The 15,568-nt window shown below is 37.2% G+C and overlaps 1 protein-coding gene across 1 annotated transcript in view; it reads right to left on the bottom strand.

The window, feature by feature from the left end:
* The window catches only part of LOC132143870 (neuromedin-K receptor-like), a 37,041-nt gene that overhangs the window by 19,653 nt on the left and 1,820 nt on the right, over window positions 1–15,568 (bottom strand). Inside the window, exons 2-3 of the mRNA XM_059554466.1 lie at window positions 5,913–6,101; window positions 5,053–5,203 (exon numbers count right to left, since the gene is read on the bottom strand). Coding sequence (XP_059410449.1) covers window positions 5,053–5,203; window positions 5,913–6,101 — 340 coding nt within the window. The remainder of the gene's footprint in view (window positions 1–5,052; window positions 5,204–5,912; window positions 6,102–15,568) is intronic.

The following is a 15,568-nucleotide window of genomic DNA, read 5'->3' as shown; positions in this document are numbered from 1 at the left end:
GCACAGTTATGGAGAACTTTAAGCCCTGAATCCAAAGTAAGCACTGCCTTGGTAATCCTGAAGGCAGATATCATTGGTGAAGCTTTCGACCCATGATGCCTAAATCCTACAAGCGAAGTCAAGTCCAACAGCCTAAGGCTTTCAGCTAATATGACAACATGTGAAGTTTTAATGACAAAGTTTATGTTTACTAACAATGCATCCTGCTCTGGATTAGATGTTAAGGTTAAAGGGATAGGGAACATTTCATAATGCAGACAAGGAACAGGTGTTGTTTTATCATAAAATAGCATAGAATGTTAGCAAGATTGTCTGAAGTGCATGAATGGACACATTACCGGCAAGGTTTTTCACAATTATATTACAAAGAACAGTGCCGGTTATAATTTAAACTGAAAGTACATTATATAAAGATGATGTTCTTTTAACATATCAATGCCATTTTGCACTCCATTCATTCATGTAAAAAAAAATGGATGGCTTTTTCTGGTTTGTCAATGGATACACAAAGCCCTGGAATAGATAAGTATTGGTCACCCACCAGCTTCTCCAATCTTCTCAAAGTGTTACATTTGAACTGACAATGAAAATGAAAATGTCCCCAGGCTTAATTGAGAGTCTTCTAAAGGCTGAAAAGAATGTTCATGCTTCTGAGTTTCATAATCACTGTTACACATCACATAAAATGGGGGCATATACAACCCGAATTCCGGAAAAGTTGGGACATTTTTTAAATTTTAATAAAATGAAAACTAAAGGAATTTCAAATCACATGAGCCAATATTTTATTCACAATAGAACATAGATAACGTAGCAAATGTTTAAACTGAGAAATTTTACACTTTTATCCACTTAATTAGCTCATTTAAAATTTAATGCCTGCTACAGGTCTCAAAAAAGTTGTCACGGGGGCAACAAATGGCTAAAAAAGCAAGCAGTTTTGAAAAGATTCAGCTGGGAGAACATCTAGTGATTAATTAAGTTAATTGATATCAGGTCTGTAACATGATTAGCTATAAAAGCTTTGTCTTAGAGAAGCAGAGTCTCTCAGAAGTAAAGATGGGCAGAGGCTCTCCAATCTGTGAAAGACTGCGTAAAAAAATTGTGGAAAACTTTAAAAACAATGTTCCTCAACGTCAAATTGCAAAGGCTTTGCAAATCTCATCATCTACAGTGCATAACATCATCAAAAGATTCAGAGAAACTGGAGAAATCTCTGTGCGTAAGGGACAAGGCCGGAGACCTTTATTGGATGCCCGTGGTCTTCGGGCTCTCAGACGACACTGCATCACTCATCGGCATGATTGTGTCAATGACATTACTAAATGGGCCCAGGAATACTTTCAGAAACCACTGTCGGTAAACACAATCCGCCGTGCCATCAGCAGATGCCAACTAAAGCTCTATCATGCAAAAAGGAAGCCATATGTGAACATGGTCCAGAAGCGCCGTCGTGTCCTGTGGTCCAAGGCTCATTTAAAATGGACTATTTCAAAGTGGAATAGTGTTTTATGGTCAGACGAGTCCAAATTTGACATTCTTGTTGGAAATCACGGACGCCGTGTCCTCCGGGCTAAAGAGGAGGGAGACCTTCCAGCATGTTATCAGCGTTCAGTTCAAAAGCCAGCATCTCTGATGGTATGGGGGTGCATAAGTGCATACGGTATGGGCAGCTTGCATGTTTTGGAAGGCTCTGTGAATGCTGAAAGGTATATAAAGGTTTTAGAGCAACATATGCTTCCCTCCAAACAACATCTATTTCAGGGAAGGCCTTGTTTATTTCAGCAGGACAATGCAAAACCACATACTGCAGCTATAACAACAGCATGGCTTCGTCGTAGAAGAGTCCGGGTGCTAACCTGGCCTGCCAGCAGTCCAGATCTTTCACCTATAGAGAACATTTGGCGCATCATTAAACGAAAAATACGTCAAAGACGACCACGAACTCTTCAGCAGCTCGAAATCTATATAAGGCAAGAATGGGACCAAATTCCAACAGCACAACTCCAGCAACTCATAGCCTCAATGCCCAGACTTCTTCAAACTGTTTTGAAAAGAAAAGGAGATGCTACACCATGGTAAACATGCCCCGTCCCAACTATTTTGAGACCTGTAGCAGAAATCAAAATTGAAATGAGCTCATTTTGTGCATAAAATTGTAAACTTTCTCAGTTTAAACATTTGCTATGTTATCTATGTTCTATTGTGAATAAAATATTGGCTCATGTGATTTGAAAGTCTTTTAGTTTTAATTTTATTAAAATTTAAAAAACGTCCCAACTTTTCCGGAATTCGGGTTGTAGAAAGTGCAAGAGTTAACTGGCTCCAAATACACATATCTGGCATGCCAGCTACTAATGGAAGAAAGATACATGATGAGGGACAGCCATAGGAAGCGAGCAAGATGTAGCGCTGATCGAAATAGAGATCCAGCACAAACGCAGCAGGTGTTAATGAAACATATAACCAGCAGACTGAGCCCTGAATGCTATTGATTGGAATATATAATATACAAAATGCCTATTGAACCAGTGAACGTCTGTATTCCAGGACTGAGTCTCTTCAAAGCCCTAACAATGGCTTGTAAGACCAGATTCAGCCTGAATGCATGTTCTCTGTTGATCTGCAATATTGTGAACACTTTGAAAAACATAATTTCCACTTAATGGACCATCTGGCTCTAATTAACAGATTTTTCCACTGGCTACACTTAGAGGTGCCTGCGGGATTCTCATCCATGATATACAAAAGAATACATCAAGGTGGCACTAATGTATTTATACAAGAATCCCAACATCGCGACAGAAGGGATCACACGCTCAAAATCTGATTCTGGTGCAAATCGTTGAGAAAACAAATAGAGCTATGCTTGCTAAAACAACAGCAAATTTATGAAAAGTCGCTCAGAGTTGCTTTCTACATCAGTCTACAGAAATTTGTCACTAGTCTACTAGAAAAGAAACCAGAAAGCAATCTATTTGTTTTTCATTAATTTCAGTACATACCGTGAAAGAACAGAAAATTGGAAGCAGGCCTAAGCTTTTGTGTTTTTCCCCCTAATTGGGAGTTTTTAATTACTTATTTCTTGATTGATTTAACATTAGCTAAGTCAACGAATGCTATAGATCAACCATACTTATTTGTTAAGTGTTTTTTTGTGTAAATGCCCCCAAGCTGACCACTATCGTGTCAATGTTATCAAGGAAAATGATTGCATTCAGTGCTAAGAACATGTCAATCAATACCTCATCCGGGAATTTCATCTAATTTCTTCAAGCGCAATATTTTCCACTTGAAATGAGTAATTATGAGATCTGAACTTTTAATTTGAAATCTTAAACTTTAACATAAAACAAAACTAAAGCATTTAGCATAAATGGAAAAAAGTCAAAAGTAAAATATACAAAATATCCCTTGAAAATATATATATACTTTTAAGTTTGCTTACTGGTCCTGTATTTTATCACTTTCATTACCAAGAACTACAGACAAATTAGATTTGCCATTTTAACACTTTAAGCACAGAGTTTAACAGTGAACATATCTGTCTATTCTTCTTTGAAGTTTTTTTTTTAATGTATGTCACCATATACTGCCCTATATCAAGAGTTATATGATATAAATAGTCATATATGCTATCTATAAGAAGATAAAGATGAATACTGTATAATAACATGAAAAAATTTAATTCCCATAGTAACATTTGTATATTTGCATGTTAATATCTACAGTCCAAAACTGCATTACATTTACTTGTACATAAACATAACATGGGTTAGATATACATGCAAATATACCAAAACTGCTCTACAAAACTGAAATACATTTTATATTTAGACTTCATATGACCATATATTTAATTTATGGAAATGTAATGTGTTTATAACAGCTGCTGTGACTCATCTCTTGTAAAGCTGAAGATTAACATCGAGCTGTCAGTTTGTTAATCTACTTCATTTAGTGTAATGATCATGAATCATTAAACACATTTAATTTGGACCCCTGACCTGTACTACATGTGACACACCTCCCACATGACACATAATTAAAGCAGGTGGCACAGACTGAGTAGAGCTGTTCACACAAAACACCATCGTGCATTTAAAACATATTGTAAATAATCTGATCATTTTTCATTATATCATGCAATTACTGTAGATTAATGTATATTTTGATTACTTTTTTTAATTAATTGACAGCCCTAATAAAAAACAAAATAACTGATTGGATAAAACTTGATCAAATAAGTGCAATTAAACTCTGACCTAGTTCATGTTCAGTAAAGTAAAATAGCTGGTTAATGGACGAGAAAGAAAAGAAAAAAAAAGATTAAACAAGTTTAAAAATGAAACCCTCCAGTATGGAAATGGGTTAACGCCTGCTGACAACCATTAAATGTTGAACTCACTGCTGAGTTTTGCCATTTCATCAAAATCAGTGGGAGTTCTGCATAAAAATGACTGACAGGCCAGATTCGGCCAGCAGGCTGCCAGTTGCTGCTATAATCTCCATAGCAGGAGCAAATATTAACATTTAATTAGTTTGAAAAACATTTAGCTCATTTTCCCTTCACCATGGCTAGCAGTATTTGTAGACAAAAAAAAACCAAAAATTCTAAATCAACTAAAAGGCAGCTCTGTCTGGGTTTATCACTGTCTGCATCTCTTTATGTATCCTTCTCTTTCAATGACTTCCTGCTACCTGCCAGACTATCCAGCCCTCTCTGTTTTCTTAAAAGAACTTCCTTCTCTAATATCTTATTGATCCCACATGTAATGACCCTTTAAATGTGAGTGTGTGGTGTTTACTTTGATGTTTGTATGTGTCATTCCATCAGTTGAACACAACATCGCTGTACAACTGAGCTCTACATCCAGCAACGTGGGATTAGTATTTAATGACCACTTACATTGCACTGCCCAAACCTTGGACCACCTAATCTTACAGTTTTACTTTTCTGCATTTGTACTTCTGCTCCAGCTCAATGGCTCTGGTGAGACGATGTTTTATAAGAGTCAATCTAAGAGACCCTCAAGAATCTGAACTATTTACCTTTCTTTTGGCTCGCAGTTGGCCCTGATAGTTGTCTGATGAGACTCCAGGAATCTCTCCTCCCCAAAGCGTCAAACCAACAATATTGTAGGTAATTCCCATGACCACCAGGGGCAGAACGTACACCAGCAAAGCCACTATGATATGATACCTGTAATCAGAGAGAGAGTAATATAGCATCTGTGCTGCCAGTGAAGATACAAACAGGAATTCACTAGCCCTTCTTATACAGTTTGGGATTCTTGCATTCTAAAATTAGTTTCAATGTTGTTAATGTTGTTGTTAATAATAACATTGCTAATAAAATAATTATTAATAATCTTTATTCTGACTATTATGAATAATCTGTATAACAATAAATAACAACAGTAAGTGTTATTATTATTATTAACAACAAATAGTAGTGGTAGTAGCATTGTGGTTGTTAATAATAATGACAATAGCTGTCTTGATATTATTATTCTTATTATTAACAACAACAACAATCCTAATTAATCATAATAATATCAATAATACTAATAATTATAATAGTTGTTAAAGATAATAAAAATAGTAATAATAATACTTGTTTAACTACTGTTGTTGAATGATGATGTTAATTATTATAAATATTATTATAATTAGTAGTAGTGGTAGAAGTGATATTAACAAATAATTTTGTAATTATTAATATTAAGATTATGAAACCACCACAACAACAACAATTACTATTATTATTATGTGTGAAAGGTGTTTTATTAAGAATAATAATAATAATAATAATAAAACACCTTTCACACAAGATTACACTTCAAAGTGCTTTACAAATAAACTGGGAGGAAAGAAAGAAATTTGTGCATGCATATTTAAAGAGCTCTCACATGAAAGGGTCTTCTGAAGGCCTCGGCCAGGCAACATAGCAGAGGGTCCGCTTGGGTAATTTTTTGATGGTTGAAAAGAAACACAGAGGAAAGGCCAAAACCACAGCCAGAACCCAAATACACACAATGATCACCTTAGTGGCTGTGGCTGAGAGCCGTGGCTTCAGGGGATGGATGATGGCCATGTACCTGTGCAACACAAACAGATGACTGCTCAATCTCAAATACCATCAATATGATAAAACATCAAAGACGCACCAGATTTGGGCAATTTTAAATCTGCAGGTTGTGTAATGATCTATTAACTGATTGATAATGGGCCACATCAAAGAGACCAATCATATCTGTCACTGCTGTATGTGTGAGCTAAATATTTCTCTCAAATGCTATGCAGAAATTCAACCTGACAGACGAATACAACATAACAGAACAGTAATAAGAAGAACTTTCTCTTCAATTCTTTATTTTAACTATGGAAACGCAGACCAATCATATGCCATTGATTACTTGTGAACTTGTGGACGATAATGTGAGGCTAAGCCTCTGTGGTTAACATATTCAAAATTATTCATAAAATAAAATTATTTGCTTTGTTAACGACTCACTCTTATAAGCAGTGAATGGCTTATTAGACAGCCAATTTTACTCTTGGGCAGAGAAGGTTATTTCTGGATATGGATGTCAAAGCACTTTTGTAGGCATCTTGGATAAACAACAGGAAAGATGACAGAGGGGTACACTGTGTATTAGTTATAATAGTCATGATTATAAATCTCAGCAAGTATCTAGTAAACATTCAAAAACGTAGATTAATTAATATACCGCAATTAAAAACTCAGCTCAGTTCATGCTGTGATGTGTACGTTGCCACATTCATACAAGCCAACACGTGATGAATACAGCACAATTTGGCATCCCATTTAAAAAACGAATCCTGTTATTTATACTATTTAGCATAAATAAACAAATAAATAACACAGCATAGTTTTAAACATCACATTTTGGCTTTATTTGATTTTTTCTGGTAAGATTATTTTATTATGCATGCATGCATGCGGTTGCCAAAAAACAATCATTCAGCCAGCACAAACAAAATTACATTAAATTAAACCTAAAATAAAAGTTTTTTTTTTTCTTTAATTTGTTGAAAATCGAAGTTATCGATAAATACAAATACATAGCTGAGTAACATTTTAGGCTATACATAAATACAGCAGATTTTAGAGTTTCATGCCTTATTTTGTACTCTGTTCATGTAAAATCACTCAGCTAAATAACATTGCATTGAAGTGTAATGCCACTGATGACAAAATGTTTGAACTGACATTGAACTTAAAGGCCTCCACTATTCTTTAAAAATGTTACACATAACAGTTTCATTAAAGTTTCATAAACCAACACAATGAGGTTTTGTTAGCAATGCCATCTCTCTGACAGTAAAATTAAACATTTATCCTACTAAAAAATACTGTCTGGCCAAGTGATGTCAACACAAATCTCACACTTTCCTCCAAATGCAGCAGTGCAAGCACACTGACCCACTGCAAATTCCTGCAGACGTCACAATAGCTCTGTATATAAGAGTAGTGACTGCCTACCAGCAAAACAACAGTACCAGCAAACGTGGGTTGTGAAATATGTAGCCTGGAGCCATGAGCACTATGTGACATTTTGAGCACAGGAAATAACAGTAACTATCTCCTGGTTGCTTATGTATACTGGTTGCAAAAAATAACATAAATTTTGTTCGTTTGTTTGTTTCCAAGGTCCAATATATATTAGTAGGTTTTTGGAACAAAATAAGCCATAATATGATAATAATTATGACCATTTTTATGACCATATTTCATTTTTCAACCTTCAGTATCAATTATCTATTGAAAAAAGCTTGCATTAAACTGTTACAGGATCAGAAAATAACCCATGCTGAAAGTGCAGCACAGACTATTCATATCAGGCTGAAATTATTAGGGACCTTGAAAAAGGAAAAAAGTTCATATTGATGTCGAAGTCAAGTCAATCGAGGCATTTGTGCAGTCGAGTTTCAATAAATGATCTCATGTTTTCATAGTAGTTTGGATTTGGAGTTAATTGGTAACTTGAGATTTAATCTTAAAACATCAATGAAAGGTTGATTGGCTAATGATAGGATAGTTTAATAGAATTTACTGTACTTCTGCTTTTACAGTAATAAAACAATGCTGATAAAAGCCTTGTAAATTACTACAGTTGCATCCTCAAAGCAAGTCCACTTTTTGGAATTAATTAATATTATATCAGGATTAAAATGCAAAGCAGTTCAGCTCATCGATTGCCAACTCATCTTTTAAGCATTTTAATCTTATGCATAAGAAAAAAAAAAACATTCTATTATGTTGGATGAATAATAGCTTATTGTTGTATCTGACTAACCTGACATTTTACTAGAAGTCAGTCAACCTGTGACAGAAACCCAAGCTTCAGACCATGTGCTTTAGGTATCAGTTCTAAAAGTAATCAAAAGATATGCTGCTTCCATCATTTTCACATGTGCAAAGTGACAACTCGCTTTCTGACATGAGTTCCACTGACAGGACACAGAAAAATCATGGATAGATTTTGACATTAGAGTGATGTCTGTAAGACTCAGCTACAGTTTCTAGCTTTTGGACTCATTGTTCAGCATTGCATTACTCTGAGAACTCATCTTTACTGCAGAACACATGCCGCTCATGATACAAGGGCCATAGATAGCATCCCAAATAATTTACCTAAGCAAGTACCCAGATATACTGACATTTGCACACTGTGCCGAACTAATCGTACATATCTGTTAAGGTTACTGATGAAGTTCGAAAGTCCCATTTAATATGCAATTATTTTCACATTATTTTGTTTGTGAGATTAAAATCTGAGTTGTCTAATTACTGTATATGAAACATAAGGAAATATCAGCAGGGTACAAAAACATCAAAGAAAAAAAGTATATATTCTATATACATATATATATATATATATATATATATATATATATAAAAGTGAAAGTAAAGATATTTAGAATGTTACAAAAAAAATAATTCTGTTAAAAAAAACTTTAAACAAAGAATCCCGAAAATATATATATACACATTTTTTAAATATATTAAAATATTAAACTGTTGTTTTAAAATTATAATAATATTTCAAAATCTTATGTAAGCATAAGAGACTTTCAAAATCATTTAAAAATCATTTTTTAATCATCCTTTTCCAAGGTACAAAAGCTAAAAGGTACATCTTTGTACCTTATGGATGACTAATTGGTTCTAATTGGTTCTTCTTGAAAGTGCATATTAATACTTTTTGAAAGGGTGCCGTCTCAGTGACAGTATCCTACCTTTTTTCTATGTGCAAGCATTTTATGCATCGTAAAGACCAGGGCCCTCATTTATCAACAGTGCGTAGAAAAGGTTCTATATTTTGTCCAACGAATGAAATTTAGAATGTGCCTAAGTACAAGAAAATCCACGTTTGTCAAACGTGCGCACGCAGTTCTTACGCACATGAGTAAGCAATCTTTGTTGATAAATACCACATGTACGTAAGTACCATGCTCGTTCACATTCATGGTCATCAGCATTCGGAAACGCCTCCAATTAACCATATATGGTGACAACACTTCCCTTTAAAAATTACGTGATTGTGTTTTTTCCTCACTGCAATAATATGGCAAAGAGAGCAAAGAAGAGGAACTTCACAAACACAGAATTAGAGATACTTGTAAAAGATGTTGAATCCAACCAACAGATATTGTTTAGTTCATTCACTGCAGGAGGAATTACAAATAAAAGAAAAAATGCTGCATGGGAGAATGTCACCAATGCAGTTAATTCCGTTGGGTCTGAGGAGAGAACTGTCCCAAAAATAAATAAAAAATGGTTTGATATTAAAGTATTGGCTAAGAAACGTGTCACAGCACACAGACGAGAAATGTCCGCAACTGGAGGAGGACAGACAACAACGGAACTTTCCCCATTGGACAACCGCATAGCCTGCATCATCGGAGACACGGCTCTGTCCGGGATTGCTAAGGACGGTGACACTGATGCTCTTGCGAGAGAACAAACCGGGCCATCTAACACCCAAAGTGCAGGTAAAATAAACCAACTGGAATAGGATATTGTGTTTGCATACATTTTATTTCAATTTGTAAACTTTTAATGAAATCATTCATAGGATAAACTCAAATTAATGTGAACATGTGTTTCCTTAATAGCGACACCCGTTGTGCCTGAGGAGCTTGAGGAGCCGGGCCCATCCATTGCCCCTTCCATGCGCCGTGCGCCAAGAGTGCTGAGTGAGGCGGTGCTACAAAATCAAGAGGAAACAACAAAATCCATTAATGACCTAAAGAATCAACTGAGCAACATAACGAATGTATTGATTCAAATCAACGAGTCTCTGAAACAGATTGCCTCTTGCGCAAATACAATTGCTAATAAACCATAAACCGCTGACTAATGTGATTTCAGTTATTTGTTTCCAAGAAGCTGCGAAACACAAAATGAAATCGCTGTAATGTTTCTGCACTCGACCAATGGCCAGACTTACCTAAAATGTCTGTATGATCCTGTCTTGTCTGAATGCCAGCGGCATTAGGAGGTAGCAGGGGCACTGCATCGGGCATAGGGCCTTCTGGTCCTGCAGAGGGATGCCCTGTCTGATGGCCAAGTTGTGTAGCACACTGCAAGCCATTATGATTTTGCATGCTTTTTCTGGCTGATACTGCAGTATCCCTCCCGTGCTTGACAGACACAGCCATCGTCCTTTCAGCAGGGGGGTCATTAGCCATGGCTTTAGCGGGTAACCTTGATCACCTAATGATGAAATAGTTTTAAGTAATTGTACATAGCCCTACACTAGCATTTTAAACATGTTGTAGCCTTAAATTCACCAATGAGCCAGCCATCCTCAGCAGCGCCTTCTTGGAGATGCACACCCACAGAGCTATTCTGCAGAACGAACGAGTCGTGTGTTCCCCCAGGCCACCGCGCAACGACGTTTAATAACAACAAATTTGCATCACAAATTATTTGCACGTTAACAGAATGAAACCCTTTTCTATTTACATAATTAAATTCGTTGGTTGATGGTGCTTTTATGGCGATGTGGGTGCAGTCTATAGCTCCAATTATGTTTGGGAATCTAGCAATGGCATGAAAGTCCCGTTTTATTGCGGATTGTTGAGGATTTCGATAAGGGAACTGGATGCAGGTTGGGGCCAAGGAAATAATTGCATCCAACACTGCCGGCATGATCCTACTCACTGATGGCTGGGATATAGGCTACCACATATGTCTCCAACCTCACGCTGAAATGTGCCAGTAGCTAAAAATCCAAGGGTGGACAGGAGTTGGATGTGCACGGGAATGGCTTTCGAGCGATTTGTTTCTCTCTCCAACACTGGTCCTAAATCACGACACAAATCCAGCAGTACATTTTTGGGAAAGCGGTACCTACTTAGAAGCCACTCTGTGCTCTCGCCAAGCAGATCAGCGCGATCTTGGAAAACGCGCTCTCTGCGGAGCGCATTGTTTGCCAAGTCTTCCAATAACGCAAGATAAGCCATTGCACTGAGACAAATATATTTCACATCTGTCTTTTATAGGGTTTGACACCAATTAAGCATCGTGTTTAAAACTAGACAAATTATAAATTGAGTGTTTTAAAGGAAACACAGGACATATGTGGATTGCTTAATGCTTACTGTGACACTCTTAAATGCTTTTTATGTGTAGTGTCGCTATTCTACCACTAGATTATCTGCGTAAGCATGCTCAGAGGTGTGCTTATATTTACACACATTTCTACGTATAAGTACAACTTGGTGAATCCCACACTTTGCGTGAAATTGTTCTTACGCACTCACTACGCACAAATCTGTCCGTACGCACCATTGATAAATGAGGGCCCTGGGCCGGGTTTCCCGATAACGATGTATCTTAGCTCTTAAGAGCGTTTTCTACGTGCAAACTTACGAACGCTCGCAGCAATTCCACGAGCGTTTCCCAAAAATGCACTTAACATGAACGCGCGAGAACGCGATCTACGTGCTACTTACGAGTCGCTGTCCATTCGCGAAGTGCTGAAATTTAACCTTATATGGAATCGTATTCTGAACGTTTAACCTAATAATTGTCATCTGTTTTGGATTACCAATCAAGACAATCAAGTCTATATAAAGCATCTACATACAGGCGGAGACACTGACAAAATGGCTGAACAAAAAAAAAACAAGAAAAGATACCTTTCAAAATGATGAAATTAATGTCCTCTTAGAGGAGATAGAGAAAAACAAAGATGTGATTTTTACCAGATTTAAAGGACACCATACTAATAAAGAAAAACAAAACATCTGGGAGGACATTGCTACCAAACTAACTGCAACCAGGGGTGTTCAAAGGTCAGGGAAGGAGGTTCGCAAGAAGTGGCAGGATTTTGCAAGCCTGGCAAAAAGGAAGAGGGCACTGCAGAGGACTGCAATTAAAAAAACAGGTGGTGGGACCAATGAGTCCCCCCTTCTTACAGCCGAGGAAGAAAAGGCATTGTCAATACTTGGCACAAGTGCTTCAGATGGAATTAGTGGTGGTATTGACATCCATGGAGGAGTAGGGATAACTCAACCTTAGCCTGAGCCTGAACCTGAGTCAGGTCCTTCATGCTCAGAGGAACCATCAGTTTCATCTGCCATCTCCGAGCACCTACCATCTCCTAGTCCTCCAAAAAACCCTCCCAGGCCACAGCCTCCATCTTCAGTGGTCCAGACTGCAGCCACAACAACTCAGCAGTTTGAGAATGTCTGTAGCTGTAGTCAGGACCTAGTGCAGCTGGAGAGAGAGAAACTAGATGTCTTGAAAGACATTAGGCAATGCCTTCAAGAAGCCAATGAGAGAGACAACAACTTCCAACAGCAGCTCATTGAGCTCAAGAAGGCCAAACTGGCCTTAGAAGAGAGGAGGCTTGCACTAGAGGAGATGAGTTTTGCAAGGCCCTCAATTTCTGTACCAATTATCTTGCCAGAAGACACGGGTAATGTGATTTATTGTTTCAGTAATTTGTGCAATGTGAAATGTTTTCTATATGTAGTTATGACTCATCTCACTGTACAATGTATTTTGCAGGTTGTGGGGAACTGAATAACCCAGAATGAGAGAAGATTTATATATATATATATATATATATATATAAACCTATGCAATGTTTTTTATTAATAAAGCTATATGCAGTGTTTTTGATGTCCATGTGTTTGTTGAACCATGCACACGAGGCCTAAGACCATATGAAATAATAAAATAATTGTTATGAGTTCTTCCAAATGTTTCTGAAGTAAATGGCTAATGGTTGATGATTATTTTCAGACATAAGCATTTAAGTTTCAATATTATTAATATAAAGTCTATATATTTGACATGACAGATAACACAAATATATATACAGTACTTCATCTAGCCAATACATTTCTACAGGTATAGACAAAAAAATCAACAACATTTTTTACCAGTACTGTTCTATGTGTACATTTTTATAATAAGCACAACTTTTCATCATTATGAACAGAGGATAGATTAAAGGAATATAATATGTAATCTATACAGTTTCTAAGCATGCCACACCTTCACTTTCTTCAAGGTAGGGCCTAATGTCATTACTGAAATTGATGATAGGCAGTGGTATATGTGAACATTATCACAGCCTGATGACCTTCACATGGTTTCTTCAATTAAGCTAGGATTAGTATAGAGTTTACACCTCACTAGACTTGCAGAGGAAATCATGGCTGCACTACAGCGTGTTCTTCAATTGAGGGTCAGAGAAAGACAAAGACAGAGACGACCACGAAGTAGACTGGTGACTTTAAATGCCTTCATCAGACAGCATCAAAACCCCTTGGATATCCTTGATGACATGGCTATAATAAGGCGATACCGTCTGCCAAGAGAACAAATAGCCCAATTGCTAAATAGCATTGGACCTCAGCTGATGCGTGCCACCAGGAGAAATTTTGCCTTGTCCCCTGAAATCCAACTCCTATCAGCCTTGAGATTTTATGCAACAGGCAGTTTTCTCCAGGTACTTGGTGATGGGCTTGGACTAAGTAAGGCATCAGTTTCAAGAGCTGTTCAAGCGGTCACCAATGCATTACTTCCACTTGCTGTGGAACACATTCAATTTCCAGCATCAAGACAGGACATCACAGAAATACAACAGTATTTTTAACACATCATCACATCCCACAGGTCATTGGAGTGATCGATGGTACCTTGATCCCGATCCTTACACCATCTGTGGATGGCCATGTATATATATGCCGCAAAGGCTATGCAGCTATCAACTGCCAGGTGATCTGTGACCCTAAGGGTTTGATTACAGACATTGTGGCAAGGTGGCCCGGAAGCACACACGACTCCTTCATGTTCACCAATTCATCTGTTGGTCAGGAGGCACAAAACTTACAGGGACAGTGGAGGCTGCTTGGGGACAGTGGTTACCCACTGAGGCCATATCTCTTCACCCCTGTGGCTAATCCTATGAATAACAGGGAGAAAAATTTCAACGAGGCACACCGTGTTGCACGTAGTATTGTGGAACGCACAATAGGGAGGTGGAAGATGCGCTTTCGGGCAATTCACCAGTCCAGCGGTGGTCTTTTGTTTGCTCCACAAAAGTGCTGTGCAGTAATAATAGTAACAGCTATGCTGCACAACATTGCAGTGCAGATGAGCGTGCCCTTACTTAACAGGGAGGAAGATGAAGAGGTGGAGGAGGAGGAGGAGGATATGGAGGACGAAGATGGCATGGGACCACATGGCCAACCAAGAAATGCCCAATACATGGCTGGTTTTCGTGCACGTCAGCAAGTCATTGACAGATTTTTTTGAATTCATTCCTATTTTGCCCAGTCTTTGAAGCAAATTTCCCACATTACTTCTTTTATGATTTTTTTTGTTCATTCATTTAATTTAGATGTGTTTTTTATCTTGTTTCCCCCTTTTTATTTATTTCATTTATAAATTCATGTAAACAAAAAACGAGTACAATAAAGTGTACAATAAAGTACAATCAAAATATTATTATATTACTCGCGTTGCAGTGTGTTAAATCTAGATAAAAGTGTAATCTGCCGGTTGTCCTGCAGGTGTCCTCATAAATCTGTCTTCTTACGATGCACTTGGGGATGTACGATTACTCCAGAGCACTCGTAGATCTACGAAGATTTTCAAGTGCTACTTAAGCTACGATGCTTTTGGGAAACAGACCGTAATATTAAGATCAATCGTACGATCGTTTTTACGATCAACTTAGGCTTACGATGCTTTTGGGAAACGCAGCCCTGGACAGTGGGGGGAAAAAAACTTGTAGGACTTATACATTCAAAGTTCCTCAAAAGTTCCAAAGCAGTGCTTTTGGCAAAATAACATGATTCGGACAGCACTGAGACTCTCTGAAATATTCAGCATTCAGTATTGCAGCTTCTATCCTACAGATCTCTCATCAGTTGCACTCATTCACATTAGTTTGGATTGTTCTTTTAAATCATTTGATTTCAAAGAGTTGCATCTGATTAGAGGTAAAAAAAAAAAAAAAAATTAATAAATAAATAAAATAAAAGGATCAAGATAAATGAATGCTACTGTATA

The sequence above is a fragment of the Carassius carassius genome, chromosome 7, assembly GCF_963082965.1.
Source record: "Carassius carassius chromosome 7, fCarCar2.1, whole genome shotgun sequence".
NCBI lineage: Eukaryota > Metazoa > Chordata > Actinopteri > Cypriniformes > Cyprinidae > Carassius > Carassius carassius.
The sequence above is the reverse complement of the archived record's forward strand: the minus strand, read 5'-3'. Positions and strand labels throughout refer to the sequence as shown.